Below are 19,202 nucleotides of genomic sequence, written 5' to 3'. Positions count from 1 at the left end.
CTCGTTCGGCGGATTAGTGACGGGAGCCCGTTCTCTTGAAGCGAGGATCGAGGTTTAAGTGCTGCACCGAGGGTTATTTACCGCCGCCGTATGATCTGCCGGTCCACTGCTAATCCACATAGCGTCATACGGCCGCCATAAAATCCATCTTGTTAGGGCAGCACATTATCTTGAATGGAAAAAGGCTTTCCCATTACCAAGTTAGACAGAAACGAAAGACAACAGCGCCATAAACTGGAGATCATTACATCTTAAAAGCCTCGAATGCCCAATGCATGGTGATTTTGCTTTGTCCACTGCGCAGAAGAGAAGCAGACATTTCTCTTTGAAGTAAATCCCCAGCGTTTAATGGCCAATTGTAAGATGCTGTGTCAGACGTCCACAAATGTGTGCCATCCGTCGATGGCACCTCCCAAGTGTTTGCACTGAGTGAATCCACAAAGTACAAAGCAGAGCGGAACTTGTAAGAGCACAAATGACAAAAAAAAAACAGGAATGAATCCAGAGCTGTATGGGGGCACTTTGCTGACTGTGTCCCCACAATGCAGGAGTAGGAGGACAGTTCTTCGTGTCGCAGAAGTCTTGGGCCAGTGAATGTCCTGTTTCAGCAATTCTTTACTTGGGATAGGTCCCGAGGGATGCCGTTTGTCTCTGCCCCCCCCACTGTGACTGACATCCAATTTCTGTTCTCATGTAGAGGAGGAAATATGGGCCACTTTTTGACCCATTTCACGGACTGACCCCGCTTTATGGACGCAATTGTCCTTAAGTATGACGTGAAGTTCGAAGTCACCCACAGGTGCTTGGAAAATGGCATTAGCAAGTGTGAACGCGGTGGAAGTGGGAGAAAAGAAGTAGAACAAACTGAGTCCTATTAAGACATGCGCACATTCAGGGACGCTATGGAAGGACAGGAAAGTCTCCAGATCGGTCGTCCAGTCACCGTTGGTGTCCATGTTTGTCCATCGCACCGTTACCGTTCCGTTTCCGAGTGAAAATGTGCATGAGATGTTGCGACCAGTTAACAGACCGACCTCAAGCAAGCAGGGCGTATAGCGAAGGAGAAACTCGAAGGGCAGCCCGCTGAAAGCATCACGGCCTGTCTGGATGGAAATGTTTTCATAAGCCCATCAAAATCATCAAGGGTTTGTTTTACTGGGCCGTAAAGCAGAGGCGGTAAATACGGAGCCTCGGGTCAAAGGGGCTGTGAAGTCTGCACAGCCGTGGTCGGAGCGCTGGAGCGCTGGCCGCACCGCCTTAAACAGAGTGATTATTCCTCTCCAGATAGGTGGAAATTAAAGACCCTAATAGTACAATCATGGTCACATGGGGGGGGGGGGGCTGTCTGTGGTGACAGGAAGAGAGAGAATATGAACAATAAAGTGCACGACATGCCACTGTGTAAAAGTAAGAGTTGTTTGGGATAAAACAAGGGGAAAAGATTGCTATCACTCTCGTCTGGCCTCGAGAGTCGATCTAGAATCACTTTTTAGTGAAGGTGCCCGGGTCAGACAGAGAGCCAGAGGAGGGGGGGGGGGACACTGAGCAACAAATGAATACAGCCGCTACAGAGAGCCTTGACAGGCAGATATCTTGCTATGCACGAGATCACCTCGGGGGACGTCTGGCTAATTTCCTGTGAAAACACCAGACTACTGAAGCAGGAGGCGGAGGGTGGAGGTGCAACAGAGAACCGGGAGGAGGCAAACTGTTCTCAGTTCCACGAAAAGTCCTGTCGGAGTTTGTTCCGCTGGCAGTAGTGACATGGGACAGGTGGATGTGGAGGGGGCGGGGTGAAACAGGCGCCATGGTGACCCCCCCCATCTGCCGAAGAGCGGTGATGCTTTTATTCAGCATGACTCGTCATCTGCATCTCGTTTGGGGCACCTTAGCCCCGTCTTACCATGTTTGTCCCGAAAACAAATACTCTCTCCATAAATGCACTGTCTCTGTTACAAGCACGCACGCACACATACACGCACGCACACACGCACGCACACACGCACACACACACACACAAACACAGCACCAGGGAGAGGCAGCAACTGAATGGCAAATGACAAATTCTGTTCCATATTCTCTGGAAGTGAAATATGCCCCCTTCCCCCCCCCCATTCTCATGACACATTTGATATACAGCCATTGCAAATTAGCCATGAGGCTGCTAGAGAGGAATGAATTGATATTCCAATCATCTGCATGATATAACGGCACATAGAACAACGGCAAAGTCATCTGCGTCGCCGTGATTAGTGAAGTACACAAGCAGGAGAATACAATTGTCTGTCTACACTGGAGGCAGCCTCCAATAAATGTGTACAAATATTCCAACGGAAGCGGGAAGGCCGCTTCATCAGCGGGAAGTTTTGCTGCACAACGGCGGTCTCTATTAGCAGACGCTGCTGTCAAGGACGTCTGAAACGAGGGAGGAGAGGCGGGATGGAAAGAAAGGAAGAACAAAAAAATAGGTGAAAGAGTGAAAACTGGAGTTGTTCTCAAAAAGGTCAGGCTGATTGTCTCGGCCCAAATATGCTGGCCTTTTCAAAAATTAACTTGGCAAAGGCGATATTTTCCACAAAGCCAGTATCATGAATCAAAGAAGCATCTATAGTTCATCCCCTGAAAGCCAAGCAGCCTCCCTCCCCCCGTGTGCCCCCCCCTCCCCCTCTCTCTCTCCGCTGATGCTACACCTTCCTGCATGGAGCTGACATCTTCAGTAATTATGTAATTAACACCATGGCAGGAGTCATTTCAGAGATAGTACGTTATAATTGCATTCAGTCGTTCATTAGTTAAGCCAAACATTTGCTCGGCGGTGCGCAGGCGCGGCACAGGGCCGTAGGCGGCCGGCTTTTTTTTTTTCAAATGCAATTGCAATGTCAATGACTTGATTGGTTTCGGCTTGATATTGCTGACAGGACAGGTTTTAGTCATTTACCAATAATTACCTTCGCTCTCTGATACAATGAAAAAGTCAGCGGCCCCTGCTAAGATAAACCAATCAGCTGGCAGTCGCTCCCGGACTGTGGTAAATGAAGTAAACATTACAAAGGAGGATGTGTTTATAAAGCAGAGGGGGGGCATCTTGTGCAGCTCACACAGGTGTGCTGTTGGATCGCGTGATATAAAGCAGGTAATGCCTGGTCACGCGCACGCTGGTCAACATGCACGCTGCATCGGTCAAAGCAGCAGCGCGTCTGTGACCAGGGGAGATCAGAAGTAGCAGCGTCTGATGACAGCATGCACAGAACAGCGATTCACACGGGGGGGGGGCGTAATGAAGAGCGGTCCTGATTTGGTGTCCTGTAATGAAGCGCTCCTCTTCTGTGTGTGTGTGTGTGGAATGGATAGTCGTACACCATCATCGTCTTTCAGTCTGGCTGGCCAGACACATCGGGCCCCGGCTACACCGGATCCGTCCCGGTCCCTGAGATGATTTCTTCAATTAATTCTTCCTGGCAAAGGAGGCCGGAAGCTTAACCAGGCAGAATCGGAGCCGCCGCTAGCTGGAGGTAGCGACGGGCTTCAACAGCTCATTCATAAGCCCCAGCGCTGCCACCGGGCCACCTGTTCTGACACCACGCAGGGACGGAGCCATTTAAATTCTGCTCCCACCTCCCTCTCCCTCTCCCCCCGCACCCCCACTCCTCACTTTCTGTGCTGGTTTTCTTTTTTTCCTCTACCTATACAACTTTAAAGTTGCTCAGTGGCAGCTCTCGCAGATAATTGAATATCAGGGTTTGATTTAGTTTGAAATCAATTTGGGAAGGGGCTTTTCATTCATTCTGCTCCTTGGCTTCGGAACGACGGCTAAAATCCCTCAAACTTTGGCCGGGACTCGGACATCGTCAAGTCAGAGTAAAATTAGGCGGCTCTAAGTTGGATTGACAGTCAAGTAGAACATGATGGGCCAGGGAGGGAGTGGATGAACTCAACTCCTCTCCTCTCCTCTCCTCTTTGTCACCACCAGGTGCTGCTGTGAAATAAGGAGAGAGGAGGCGGTGGCGGCGGGAGGCATCCATGCACATAGCTTGACATTCTAGCCAGCTCGCTGCAGGCGTGTTTGCTGAGTGCGTGGGCGGATTGTGTATTTGCCCTTATGCGTTACGGTTTTCTTCCCTGACTACGAGCAGGCATGTGCGTGTTTGCATGACTCTGCTTTAGGTTTAGACGTGCGAGCCCACGTTAACCCTCGTCAGCCGTTTCTTTCTCGCTGGCGTTTCAGGTTCGGACCCGATTTTTAACTTACATTTCATCATTTGTCTCATATTATACTAAACTCTCCTTGTAGTCTCTTATTTTGCCACATTCTCTTTGTTTCGCTCAGTTTTAGATATTGATCTTTGTTTTTAACGCCTTAAGTGTTTTTACTTGCTTAATTTTTTTTTAACCTGTCTTGTTTGATGAGAGTTTTTTTTTTTGCCACATTTTTGTTCGCCACTTTGGCCGTACGTTTAAATGTAGAACCGCATTGTGTTTAGACACAACTTGGTCCTATTGTGCAGAAATGTGGAAGTGCTTTAGCACAGCACATTCACACTTTTAGGGGGAGGAAGAGGGACTCTCCGACACAGACTGGAGGGCTGAATAAAAGCTTTCAATAAAAGAAAAGGGATAACATTGTCCTGGGAACGATTGTGCGTTCCCCTAACTGAGAAGGATGCACAAACAGACCCTCGGCATTACAGCCCCTGTTGGGGACATCAGCGGTGGCAATCACCGGAGGTTTTCTCCACTTTGAAAGCAATTTCTTCCTTTGGAGCAAATCACCCCCCCCCCCCCCCCCCCACACACACACCACCACCCTTCGCCTCCCAGAAATGATCCAACTCCCCTTATCTTCTTGTGCGCTGGACTCAATTGTCATCGGACTGACTCAAGGCTGTGTTGGATAGTTGAAGCCCCTGGATATGGTAATCTGTGGGCTGCTCTGACCTTGAGAGAGTGTGTTTGCAAGGTGTCAGACCCCCCCCCCCCCCCCCCCCCCCCTAATTCATCAGAGACAGGCCATTAGGTAGTTATCCAGCCACACAAACAGACAGTGGAACAGGAAGAGAAAGTTCTCTGGGAAACAGCAGCAGCTCCTGTTCCTGAGATATCATTAGTTACCGCCTTTCAAAACTGCTGAATTGGGACACTTACCTGACTTGCCCCATTTTTTTTGCACCATAAGAGGCCAAGATGTTGATGAATGGTTGTAAGAAACTGTCATTCCTATAAAATGAAAAAAAAAAAAAAAAAACTAGGGTGAAGTGCGTGTCCTATCCGAAGCCTTCAGCGTTAGGGACGGACTGTGTGAACACAGACGAGCGCAGAACAAAACTCTCAAGACTTCAAGCGCAACATTTGCTCTGGGAAACGAGTCAAGTGAAATTAAAAGCAGGAAATCCGCTGGATCTGTGAGCACATTTACATTTCGAGTCCCTCTTCGACGGGCGAGCCAATGAAGGACAGGGTATGCAAATCGAGCGTTTTCAAACCATTTCAAAGATGGTGGAGGGCTGCCACGTGAGGTCAGTGGCTGGGAACGGGCTCATACGTCGAGATGCCAAGCGAGATGAAATAGTAATTACTCCGTTGCATCTCTGTGCAGAGACCCGGCCTCTGTCTCGTAAGCAGCAATGATTGACAGCCTCAAAAACAGGCTCGAGCAGCACCCCCCCCCCCCCCCCCCCCACGACCTCCGCCTGCACGCCCCTGAAACGACTGTTCAAACTCATCGTCTATTCCCCCCACCCACCCACCCACCCAGGTAGGGCAGGGGTGACGCCCCCCCTCTCTGATAATTCTGCCCATCACATCCATCACGCCACCCTGCTCACCCCATGAGGGGGCACAAGCGCGGGAATCTAATCAAACAGTCTAATTGAGGAGCGACTCCGGCCAACACCCGGCTCAGGAGGCCGGCTCTGCTTGGGCAGGCTCGGCGGGGGGGTTGGGGGGGACACACACACGTCAATAACACTCAGCGGGTGTCGATTCATCTGACCCTCTTAATGCCATTAGCCCACAGAGGCTTGCCTCACCCCCCCACACTCTCTTTTCTTGCTCCACCTTCTGTCTATCCAGATCTTCTCTCATGCCTGAAAGTTTCTCCTCGCTCGCTCTGCGTCACCTCTTCCCCTCTTCCCTTCCCCGCATCGCTAAATCTATCCATCTCCCACTCTCATTAGCCTCTCCCACACAAATCCTTCCACAGGCAATAATATGTTCACCTTGCATAACAAGTTCAGGACTAGCCTAGAGAATGTTCTATCTGTGTGTCTGCGTTTGGGAAATTAGAACGTGTACACCCTCTCTGCCTGTTTTCAGACTCTTTCCAGCACGCCCCCCCCCCCCCCCCCCCCCCCGCCGGTCCCAACATTTTCCTCCTCTTATTCGCCGTAAACATGAGGCACATACTCCAGCTGTTTATTAAACAATGCCAGACCTTCCTGGGAGCAGGTGATGCAGTCAATTACTCCACAATTACCTGGATGATTATGCAAAGGAAGCGCGAGGAGAGCAGCGGCAGCAGGATGAAGAGGACCTTGGCAGAAGGGGATTGGCTGCGCTGGCAGGGGTTGAGGTCCAAGCGATTGAGACTTTGAAGCGACAGCGCCAGGGAAAGGATGACGCGCCTCCTGACTTGCTAGAAGCATACAGTTGCACAAATAAACAACGCAGCTTCTCCCAGAGCGCGCCGACATCTTGATCGCTGTGTGCACGTGGCTTTTTCCTGAGCGTTCAAGCCTGCTGTTTTTTTTTTTTTTTTTTGCTTTGGACAATAATTCTACAGTGATTCTGGGCTCTTCCAGCCTGTGATTTTCTACTCCTGTGGCAATTAGATATCTCATGACTCAGAGGTATTGCAAAGGAAGAGGTAGGGGAAGATGCTGGGGAAGGCAGAGCATTTTAGAGAGGGGGGCAGAAGGGATGAAAGCAAAAGGGAAAATGAGTGGACGAGGAAATCCGTGGAGACTTGAATGTAGTTCGGTGTTAACAGAAAGACTGATTAAATAAGCGCACCGTCTTTTCTCCTTGTCGTTTGTCTTCAGCATCAAAAACAGGCGGATTTGGTCAAACGCTCATTTCCTCTGTCTGGATCGTCGCTCGCTGCTGCTAACAAGCTGCGCTGCTCTGCGATCATTCAAGTGGACTCCGTTACGCATTTACAGTGACGCTTGTGTCAGGCGGGCCTGACAGGCATGTCGTGGAGTAAATTCAAGCGCACAGTGGCTATTCTGAAACAAAAACGCGTCAGATGGAAGAAGAGGGCTTGGCATATTGCCTGCCATGGGAGCATTATGCACTTATGATTGGAAACGTTTTCACTGGCAGGGTGAAAAGTAAATTGCTTAGTGTCAGCTCATCACTTAAGGAGGATTGTTGGGCGGCTATAATACCTCCCAGCTAACCCCTCTGAACGCTCTTCAAGCACCCTGACGTGATGCTGAGGCTGGGGTCCCGTCTGGAGACCCTGAGAGCTCCGTTAGAACCCTCAGAACTTTGTCTCATCGCCGTCTCTGTGGCACAGATCCATTTAGGAATCCCTCCATCAAGAGGGAGGGCTGACTGATCAGACAAAAGCAAACATGGCAATGCTTAAATGTGAAGGCTGAAGGGGAAGTATGGCCGAACATACATGGGGCGAGCTGGGAAACGTTCTGTGAGCCACAGAGAACGGCACAACTCATTTCCTGATCAATTGTTTAAAAAAAAAAAAAAAAGACGAGCACATTTTGTCCTTGTTCCTTTTGTCTGTCCACCTGTCTGGGTCTAGAATTAGTCGGCGACATGACCACTCTGTGCTAGTGAAGATGGGCATGAGGGATTTACCTCACAGCTCCGTATCTCAAATCTGTGGGATTAAGCTCCATTAAACACGGAGCGCCGGCGAGCTTTATCTCGGGATTTCACTCTGAGACAGAGCAGAGTGCACGAGGAGGCGGGAAGGAGAAATAGCGATGAAACGTCCTTCACCTCTATCGACCAAATTTCACATATATATATATATATATATACATATATATAATTCAAGTGTTCTATTGTATAATAGTAGAGGGAAGCGCTTGGCCATCTTAAGCTCCTGGCACGCACACACACACACACACACACACATATATTCTGTAGAAAACAATCCTTTTCCCAAGGCGTGCTGGTCATTTAATGAGAAACGACCACTGCTGAGCCGTTGTACTCTCTGTGCACTGGGGAAAAGACAAGTACACACTTTTTACACAAATATGAGCAACTTAGGTAACAAAAGTGGTTGTAGTAAAATTCATAATTTGGTTCTTTCCATTCAAATAATTAAGTTGTTTGCTGCAAATTAGACTATAATATTTTGCCTCGGTGACGACGCAAGAAGATATAAGCATAAGCGATACTTATATGTAAGCAGAGTGTCTGTATCTACTCCTGTTTCGGTTTTTCCTCCTAGAAATGTAAGTCCTGCTCCTCGATAAATTACCCGTACAGCCAGAGAAAGAAAAAAGAAAAAGACAAAATGGAGCATGCTGTGGAGTCGGGGTGGTCTGGTGATGAACACCTCCTGTGTCCTCCCTCCATCCACTGTCTCTCGCTCTCAGTCTCTCCCTCTCTATGTCTTCTCCCTCCTCTAGGCTGTTATTGATCTGATCTCCTCCTCTCTCAACCGGAGCCATGATTCATGTTGCTCCGACCGGCCCTTCCTCACCACACACAGACACAGCTCAGTCATGCCCTTCCCTATATATCTGTCCATCTGTCTCTGCCTGGTCTCCCCCTCTCTGCCCCCCCCGGGCAACTCAACCTTCTGACCACGTGAAGCCGCCGAGCCGCTGTTTCCTTCACACACACAGGACACTTTTAGAATATTATGATTGCAACTGGTATTTGTTGGAAATATTTGTATTCATCGAGGGGATTCCTGTAAATATATTTCCGTGACTTTATTTGAATAAAAATTCAAAGTGGGGCAATTAAAAGACTTTTCTATGTAACTTAATTGACTGAAACGGTTGGACAATAATTACATGATGACATCGCCAAGAAGATCTCTGATGGGGATTTTTCTCTACCATCATGTTATTAATCAGCAAACACACCGGTAATGAAATCACGCAGACACCAGTTGCTTTTCTCCTAGTGACGACACGGACCTCTTGGCCCTGCTGCCATCTTGCTCTCTTTTTTCTCTCACTCTTCTCCCCCGACCTCCTGAGTCGGGAACTTTATTGACCACTTCAAGCACCGCCCCCTGACTAGTGACATCATAACATTGCCGACCACCAAATGGGGCTGTTCCTTCCAATAACAATTTGGAGCTAGATGGAAATATGTAAATTATCCTATCAATCTCCCACACATCAAAATGCGATTTGGATTCAAGGGATGATCCGGATTTGTTGAACCAGAAAATGCATATTTATTATGCTCATGGAACATTTCCTATTGCAAGATAACAAATCTTAGCGCTTTAGACGCGCAACTACGATCAAATTGTAGCCACAGGCAGGAAATTATATGTATCTCCAAAAGTTGCAGCAAGACATCCTGAAGAAAACAGAGCTTAATGAAACTCATAATGAGATAAATGCGAATTCAAATCCTCGGGGTGGGTTTTCATGGTCAGGGGGGGAGCTATCATTTAAAGCAGTGATGACGTCATTTGGATACCCAGCTGGCTGCTCGCCGTCGAGGTGGTGGAATTTCTAGTTTTACACCGGTGTAATATTTCCTGGTTTATTCAGGCTTCATCTCTCAAAGTGTTCCAATCCATTCCCATACAGAATGTTCTTTCTCTGAAGAAAAAGAAAGAAAGCCAGAGAGAGAGAGAGAGAGAGAGAGATGTGTATAGACCTTGCAGCAGCAGCAGGAATACATAAAAGCCCGGCTTCAGCCAAGGCCCCTGCTCCAATGTGTAGAAATTAATTGAGTGAAAAAAATCTGCTGTTTAAGGTTGAAGTGGGTTATGGGAGGCAGTGTAACAATTGTTTTCTGTTTGCCAGCGGCTATATATCGTTCATTCCGGCTTTCTCTCTCTCCTCCCCTGCGCTCCACACTCGCCCCTCCTTCCCTGCCTCCTTCCCTCCCATCCCTCTCTCTCTCCTGCCTCACCATCCATCCACCTTGTAAGCCTCTCCAGCTCCCTCCTCTCCTTTTCATCAGTGTTTTATTTTCCAGTCGACAGTCTTTTTGACTCATTTTTTATTGCTTCCACTTTCATACATCAAACAGGGGGTTTCTTTTTTTGCATCTTCAAACGTGATTTTTTTTTTATATATATAATAACTCTCCCCATTAATTAAATGAGGGTTTCTTATATTTTCATATGTGCATCTTTATGCTAGATTCTTTCACATATGTGCCATGCCTACATTCAATAACAATACCCCCCCCCCCCGGGATTGTGTCAGTGAAACTAAATACATGCACATAGATGTGTGCGTGTCATTGCGTCTGTCTACATGCATGCATCATTATTTAGTGACAGTGACATTAACAGGGGACCGATGTCGACGCACAATGCAGAGCGAGCTTAGCACCCCCTTGGGCTGAAACAAATGACTCTGTCTCCCTCCTCATTTAAATGTGCAATAGAAATCTAAAAAAGTCTGCTGCTGCTTTTCATTTCAGCACTACCAACAACAACAACAAAAAATACTAGTACAAATCAAAACAACAATACACCACCCACCCAAAAATAATAAAATAAAGACAACAACAACCAAGAAATAAAAAGACTGAAGGAGAAACAGCGTTGTAAATCAGCAGAAGCCGAACAGAAAGCGGGTGAACCAGAAGGGCACAGATGTGAGATCTATTCAGATCACTAGGATGGCACTGATGTCTGGAATGGAGTAGTGATGCAGAGTGCAACATAAAGGCGAGATGATGGGAAGAAAAGAAATAAAAGGGAGGATTCAAAGCAATGACAAAGACAGCAGCATTAATGAGGCCGTTGTGTCTGAAGATGTAATTCCTCTGCTGCCCAGAGCAGCGGGGGCCAAACCTGTTTCCTGAGCTAAACTCCTCTTTAACACGCCTTCATGTAAAATATTAAACCTTTCAATATCACTCCGAGGAGAGCACAGTTGCTCGCCCCGTGTAATTCTATACAAACACTTCAGCATTCTCTTTGAACTTTGCAGCTACACTCGTTATGCCTCCTTTGAAGGGGGAACGTTGGAGCAATGCTACACGTTTGTGTTGTAGTTATTAAATGTAACACGGCTGGAAATTGCATCTAAACTTCCGTGTTGCAGTAATACGTAGGTCAGGCGCAGAACGCAGAACAGTAACAACTCATCCAGGGCCAGCGGGGGGGTGAAGAAGACGGTCCGGCCGAGGCCCCCAAAGGAAGCTGCTGCCATTGACACATGGGTCTAGGAGTGAACATGGGAGTGAGCAGCTTTTTCAAGAGATGAAAGCAGACGGAGGGACGACAAGAGGAAAGACGGAGAGGAATGGAATCTCACGGAAGAGAGATCTGCAGCATTTCAAGGGATCTGTGTCAGGAATAGAAACTCACTCTCATCCTACTCTCTTTGCAGCTCTTTGGTGCAGAAATAGTCCACAATATGTGAAGCATTGTGGATCATTAAACGGAACATTTGAGAGAATAACGCAGAAATTACCTGCTTTTTTCTTTTTTTTACAAAACTCCTATAATTGCGGGAATCAACCCGGTCCAGGAGTTGCTTGATGTCGACACCAGGAGTGGGCTTTCCAGTGAATAACAATGCAACAGCGTATTACTTAGTGGTACTCTTGAATATCTGAACGCCTGTTCTGGCTTGGATCTGAAAAACAGTCGAAGGAAGAGGCCTCGGTAAAAGTCGCTCATTAAGACAGTAAAAAACTCGTGTTGCCAAGGAATCTGTGTTTCACGAGAGGCAACAGACGGAGAATTCACACAATAAGAGCCAAACACATTCATGCAAAGCCCGCTCGCTGCCTGCAGCTCGCTGCTGACATCGCCATCTCCACGGACCTCTTGCCCTTTCTCTGAATCTGGTGCTCCCAAGTGGGGTTGCATTCATCTCATACTGGAAAAACTTGCTGGTTTTTGGTGCAACAACAGTATTAAAAAGTATAATGAGTGGAAAATAAGCAGAGAGCATCCCTAAAAAAAAAAAAAAGTGTCCCCCAAAGAATGAAGATCGTCTGTTATCTTAGATCTCTTGCATCTGTGTTCCTCGTTTAAGTGTACTATGAATCGGTCATTAAAAGGCAATGAAGCCATTTTCCCTCGTCTGGGAAGGAGGTGGGAGCCGCAGTGGGTGGGCGAAGTCAAAGCTAATGCTAAAGCTAAAGCGCGACAAATCCAAAATCTTTCTCCAGCCATTTCAGGGGTGTCTCTGCCTTCCTTTATGGGAAAGAAGGATAAGGAAAGTGACGCCTGATAGCATTCCTCAGTGTGACATTTGAACATGTTGAATTATACTCTGTGGTGAATTCAATTATAGAAGGTACAAACTGCACAGCGCCTTTGCAGATCCACAGTATTCACTCCCTGCGTCAACTTTCCGAAAATGATCCCCTCAAATCCAGCTGCCAGATTCAAATGGCGACGGCGAGGTCAGCATGAAAGGCAGATCGAGGGCTTAGCTGCTGTTGAGTGATTCGGCAATTGTTTCGAAGTAAGAGAGGAAAACTAATTAGCGCGGTCTTAACGGAGAAAAAAAAAGCACGGGTAAAGCAGATGCTCCCGATGCTAGGGGAAAGGCGTTCACGTGGGAGGGATTTGGTTCAGTCGCTAATAACAGCATAACAACCCATTAAGCCATTATGCTGGGGTGAAGATCACTGCTTTAATCTACTGAGCTGGATAACAGGAAATCAGGAAATAACTCCATCACTTACTCCCCATGCATGGACATTTCTATAACTTAATGCTGCAATTACCAATGGGGGGGGGGGCTCAGAGAGTGAATAACTGCACCAAGGCCAATAGTTACTCTTTGATGAGGCAAATCTGCAAGTGCAAACGCTACATGTGTAGATGCATCTCTAGTTATTTCACAGTACGGTTATGCGCAGCAGAAGCTTCAGGATCACCTCTCAATCAGCACTTATTACCCCCTGACAACTGCGCGGGGGCATCTGCAGATCATCAGCGTCTGTAATTTTCTTATTATTATTTTTGCATTGCCGGGGACGCTTTGGCATATTTAGGTAGGGAGACTGTAGGAATGTAGGCCTGTACCACTGCCAATGTCTCTCTCTCGCGCTCTCTCTTCTCTGCATTGTCTGTGTCACGGATGCATGAATGCAGAGCTGCAGGTTAGTGTGTGTTTCTTTGCACATTATAGTTTGCGTATTCCTGCTAACAGACAAACAAACAAACAAACAAAGACACTTTTTCTACTCTCTCTTCTCAAGACTTGTGCATTTTAACTCATATTAGCATTAGCGATTGGACAACCTGTAACTAAACCATGCCTTTCCTCCGTCTCTGCAACCGCTCGACTGTTATTCCATTTCACGCGTGAATCGAAAAGTTCCGAGTTATAACCATGTCAACCTTGCATGAAATATCACATAAACATCGGCATTAACTTTGCCACAAAATCCGTGAAAGGAAAAGCTAGAAGCGCCAGCTCCAAGGCAAGGAAAACGTAGCGAAAAACAAGAGCCGGCTTCTGGAGGATGGAGAAGACGATGGAAACAGTAATCGATTCCCTGCCTTTACAGAGCAGGCAGCTGAGTGTTGTTTAAAAGACAGCCTGTAAGTTTGAATAAAATTGGAAAATATAACCCCCCCCCCCCCCAAAAAAAAAGTTGACTTGGAGCAGGGGCAGGAACAGGGGTTTGTTGAGTTTCATCAATCTGGTGATGAATGTGTTACCAAAAACACACGGCCAACCAAAACAAGTCCTTTTCAAGCATATGCAGCTACTTTGATTTGTTATAAAAATTGTGGAGTTAATTTTTTTTCAGCAAAGTTAATTAACTAAAGAAATAAAGGTATGGCTATGGCTATGGGTCAAGAATGTCCATTTCAGTTCAGGTTTTAATGCTTGGAGGGACAAACATGCTCGATGTGGTTTGGGCTCGGCGTTAAATGTTGAAGGTCATGTGATATTGAACGCCGATGCAGTGCAGCATCCGGCGCTCATCCACTAGCATCCACTCCATTACAACATTAGCAACTAATGTTTTGACATTTGTCTTCATTATTATCAATGAAAAGAGGCGATTGAGCCCCCCAGCATGCTCCATTACTTTCCCTCATTGCACAGTTGCACAGTTGAAATCACACATTATGGTGGAGCCAACATGAAACGACAAGTCACGGGAGCTGAGGACGCAGCAGCCGATGATTTAGGTAGCGAAGGGTGAGAGGGTTGGGTGGAGGGATGGCCGGGTGGAGCTGAAGCAGGAACGGGAATGTGGGAATTTGTGGAGAACCGTATTGCCATTAAAGTCGAGGGAGGGGGGGGGGGAGCGTGGGGGCGCGGAGCCGTACGACACACCTTTAGAAGAGAGGCTCAGTTCAATCGGTATAATTAGCCTCTGGTAATGAAATAAGTCAGAGGCAGTGCCACCTTCACTTAAGGGAAAATCGATTTGTGTTTGAGGGAGTTTATTAAAGCTTAGGAATAATGGGGGGAGGGGGGGCGGGGGTAAAATGGGTGTTAAGCTGACATTAACAGCTAATCAGCTGAGGAGAGAGGTGGTGTCGTTGGGGTAGAAGCTTGACAAGAAGCAGAGAGATCACTTTGAGGTTTCTGCTATATCACAGAGGGAAGCCAGGGGATGCTAGAGCTATGCACACGACGAGACCCTACAGCCTGCATTCCGATGACATCACTCTGTGAGAGGAGAAAGCCAATCAAAAACCTGATGTAACAGAGCATCCTGACTGACACCCGCTCAGAGCGGCGGTGAGGATTTGTACCGGCGGTTCGGCGACATCCCGAACTGGACCCTGCTAAGAGCGGGGTGTCCTGAGATAATCGCTGACGGACGTCTGTCCTCAGGTGCCACGAGTGCATGCCTGTGGTGGGGTGGGGGTGGGGGTGGGGGTGGGGGCGCTGCTTTGCTCATTTATCCGGCCGTCTGGCTGCTTCACCTGAAGTGATGGGGGAGACGTCAGGAAGGCAGGCTGCTATTTCACGGCCTGTTAAGCGCTAATGCCGCAACATGCCCCTGTGCTCCTATTTTAGGGAACAGGGAGCATTACCGCCAAACTCAAGGCTCTGTCCACCTGGACTATTGACTTGGGGGCGTGTGTATGTGTGTGTGTGTGGGGGGGGGGGGGGGGGGGGGGTTAAGACAAAGAAAAATTTAGTCTGAGTATCAAAAGTCAGAGAATTGGATAACAGAGAAAAGATAGCGGCACAAGGCTGTGTTTTTTTTTTTTTTTTGCATGGGCTGCTGAGCCAGCACCGTGGAGCAGACAGGACAGCAGCAGCAGCACGAGCTGACATCGACTCCTGCCACGCTAGGCTGCCTCTCGTAGGCCCCTGACGCCCAGACTCAAAGCCTCTCCCTCAGCCACCGAGCATCACTAGGCTGAGCCACCCACAACACTTGTCCTCTCCGTGCACCAATCCTGGCCCTTGTAATAACCACGCAACCTCTATTAAGCGCCGGGCGGCTGGGGAATCGGAGCAGCTACAGCACAGCATGAGTGATGTAAAGGCCCTCTGTATAACAAGAGAGATTAAGCTCGTGTGATGTCAACCCTTTGTGTCCAGCCTAGTGTCAAGTCATGTCGGGAATTATATATTTAAATGCACTGCAAAAAAGATAAAGAAAAGAAAAAAGAGGAATTAACTGGCAACAACTGGACCTGCAAAGTCCGGTAGCTTTACAGCTACATTTTTGAATTCTTGTATATTACAAATAGAGTTGTGAAAGGAGACAGATCGCTTCCGAGCCTCTCTAAATTCTCTTTCACTGCGCAGAAGGCAAAGGTCAAGTCATTTGTATGCGCTTACTGTAAATATGGAGGGTTCAGGGGTCCGGCGGTGATGGATCACCACTTTCTTTGTCAGTCTTGAAGGGTGAGGTGTTTACAAAGGACATGATTCAAGTCTGTCAAGGCTGCAATATGTGAATGTGATCTCTGAACCACACAGAAACACACAACGGTCCCGGTAGCTTTGAAAAGACAACCCTTGTGGGTTTTTTATTTTATTTTTTTATGTACGGTGTGGCTACTCCAGTATCTATGAGCTCCCATGTGGGTTTACAGCCCTGACTCTCTCTCTCTCTCTCTCTCTCCATTAAGCTCACCTCCACCACAACTTGCATGGACTCTGCTGCTAACACAGCAGTTAACTCTGGTAAATTAGACCGGTCACACCGTATAAGAGCTCACAGAACAAAATTACAAGAAGGACAGTTAGACTTTGTGGAGATTCCAACAGCTCACTGAACAGCCATCAACCTCTGCGCGCGCGCGACTCTTGATGACTTTGTGCCAGGACACACCTTTTGTTGTTGCATACCCTTCAAGACACGACACATTCAGTGATTTGATAATTTCATCTCAGCCTCTAACTTCTCATTCCTTCTTTTGGACTATTTACTAGATATTCAATGCTCCTGTTAAGAGCCGACAAGAATGTGATGAAAAGCTCTTCCTTCAAATACCCAAGGTTTGTTGGATGTGGAAGAAATCAGCCTCTATTTCTAGTTTGCCTGCTTTCAATGCATCTTAAAAGGCTGCAAACACACAACAGGAATGTCTGTAGATTTGCTTCAGTGCCACTTGCTGCATGGTGCTGCTAACCTCGGGTCGTTTTCCACTCCGACTGCACAAACTCCATTTGTTTGTCAATGAAAAGGTGATTTCAAATGCTAGAAAAGCCTTTTACGAAACACATCAGACCACAAATCACTTTTTATTCCATCTGCACAGAATCACATCTGTCCAGTGGGAATCAGCACAGGCCAAACCAACACACTGAACGATGCTGTGCATGATCCTTATTCAGATGTCGACACATCTGCATCTTTACAAGTTGGCTGACTAAACTTCCCGAAACAGTCCGGCTGTGCATCGTCCCGGCAGATTGTGGGACCTCCTGCGGGAGCAGAGGTGACATCGAACTGGCGAGATGAAGGAAGAGGCCTGTTTTCTTGGAGTGAAAAATATCTTGAGGAGTAAAAAAAAAACAGAGAGTCGAGCCCCTGTTGGGATAACGCCTGAGCTTGGTCTTTGTCAGACTGCGTGACATCAACTCACAGCGCCCCGCTCTGAGGGATTGCGGTTATGTGCACGTGTTGGTGGCTGTACACGTGCACACACATGAATCGGAGACCAAAATCTCCCGTGTAGACACCTATGCCCGATCTCAGCTCCTGTGCTCAGGGCATCTTTGCTTTGTGGCGCAACAACACTGCAGAACCCAAACTTCAGTCTGGCCGAACACAAAGGATTGTGGGACGAGTCTCACCTGGTCTCATACGTGGACCTGCCGATTTATCATCCAGGGTACCGACGCCACGCCGAACTGAACCTGGGTGAGCCAAGGACAGATACAACTGCCTTTTATGGCAGCAGCTGGTACGGGGAGTGCCTTGGAGTAAGGCAAGGGAACGATAGCTTCACAGTACTGCTTTGAGCCAGCAAGATTAATGTGGGCTCTCTGGAGCAAAGGCAACATCCAGAGCCTTAATAAGGTACAAACAATCGGTTCCACTCCAGCGGCTTCCCAGGGAAAACTATTGTTGTGCTGCATTGTTTCCTGGTAAGGCTCCTCGGAGACGCGGGCCGACTGCAGCATGTGACCGTCTCTATTACAACCAGGGGACGGCTGACTGCAGACCCGTGTTTGTCTGTGTCAGGGTGAAGGTTGGCTCCCGCCCGCCAAATACCCAGGCCCACCCCGCCTCTCCCTCCCCCCATGCGTTCCCTCTAGAATCCAAACTCCAGTAAGAACACTCACCTCAACTCCCTGTACTTTCAACTTCATGTGGTCCTCCCGAGTGGTTTTTCCGTCTTTCCTCTTCTTCCAACAGTAGCCATCTTTTCTGTACTTCACCTTCTTCCTATTGTACAGGATCATCGACCCATTCTGCGGCCTGGATCCACAGAGAGAGAGAGAGGAGAGAAGGGGGGGAGTAGAAAGATGAAATGAGATGAGAAGGATTTTTAGGCAAAGGCACATCTCAGGGACTCATTTTAGAGACGTACAAAGAGGCCCAACACGAGTCTGCGCCGGGCTGGAAAATGTGACTTCGACGACAAGACTTCTTTATGGCGGTTTTCAGCATTGATATGCACAGTTTGCCAATGAACAAAGCACCCTTCAGAATACATTTCTCCCAATGAGGAGCGTGCCTGCTCCGAGGAGCTGAATAGCACAGAGTAAATTGGGTGAAGGCCGGTGTGTGAGGAGCGACGCATCGGGCGGAGGCAGCAGGTCGTTTCCTTACGCTTCATTCATCCAACTTAAATGAGTTGTGGTATCGGAAGTCCCCGGGGGGGGGGGGGGGTAAGAGAAGATCCTCCCTCACACGCCATTCATAATTCATCCCCCCCCCCGCCTCTCAACCAGACCAGACCACAGCCAATGGGCTCATAATGATGTAATGTAAGTATGTGATGATAATCTGCCTTTCCATTTTGCAACAGAGGTGTTTGGTACTCAAGGTTAAACACGAACAGAAAGCGGCACACAAAACGTTCAAATATTACTCGTTTAACAATCGGTAGTTCCGTATTCGTGTTTATTGTGGAGACGCTATCGGGTTATATCCTCAGCCTGCGTGTTCCACATGCAAGGAAATCACAGGATCAGGTTTGATTTCTGCTCGTCCACTGAAAGCTGTCCTCACAGAGAACACGGATCGGTAAGGTAAGATCGGGTGGGACAGCCCAAGCTGCTAACCGTCCAGTCATCTGGTCAACCTGGTTAGTCTTGTGCTCTCATCTCACATGCACAGACAGATGTGTAAAATGACACAAGTGTCGCGGACTGAAGACGCACGAAAACACTTCAAACATTCTCATCAAAAGCAGAGAAACTAAATGCGGGTGAATTTGTTTCCTCTGTAATATTCTAAATAAGAAAACCCGACGGTTGTTTTTCTTTGTTTTGTTGTCATTTTCCCACACGGTTTATTTATAACGCTGCATGCATCATTTTGCAGGGCTGCCTTTTGGGGGGCCCGGGGTGCCTGTTTATCTCGGGATCACTCATCAATCATTTCACCAGCCGGATCTCAGGGGCCAGTGCAGAGGGATGAGAGGGGCGAGATGGGGTCCCTGCAGCCCCCCC

General features: G+C 47.9%; 1 protein-coding gene across 1 annotated transcript in view; it reads right to left on the bottom strand.

The window, feature by feature from the left end:
• The window catches only part of camta1a (calmodulin binding transcription activator 1a), a 247,302-nt gene that overhangs the window by 83,057 nt on the left and 145,043 nt on the right, over positions 1-19,202 (bottom strand). The window contains exon 5 of the mRNA XM_068744294.1: positions 17,868-18,003. Coding sequence (XP_068600395.1) covers positions 17,868-18,003 — 136 coding nt within the window. The remainder of the gene's footprint in view (positions 1-17,867; positions 18,004-19,202) is intronic.

The sequence above is a fragment of the Brachionichthys hirsutus genome, chromosome 2, assembly GCF_040956055.1.
Source record: "Brachionichthys hirsutus isolate HB-005 chromosome 2, CSIRO-AGI_Bhir_v1, whole genome shotgun sequence".
In the NCBI taxonomy this organism is placed as follows: Eukaryota; Metazoa; Chordata; class Actinopteri; order Lophiiformes; family Brachionichthyidae; genus Brachionichthys; species Brachionichthys hirsutus.
This window is presented reverse-complemented; position numbering and strand designations above follow the sequence as displayed.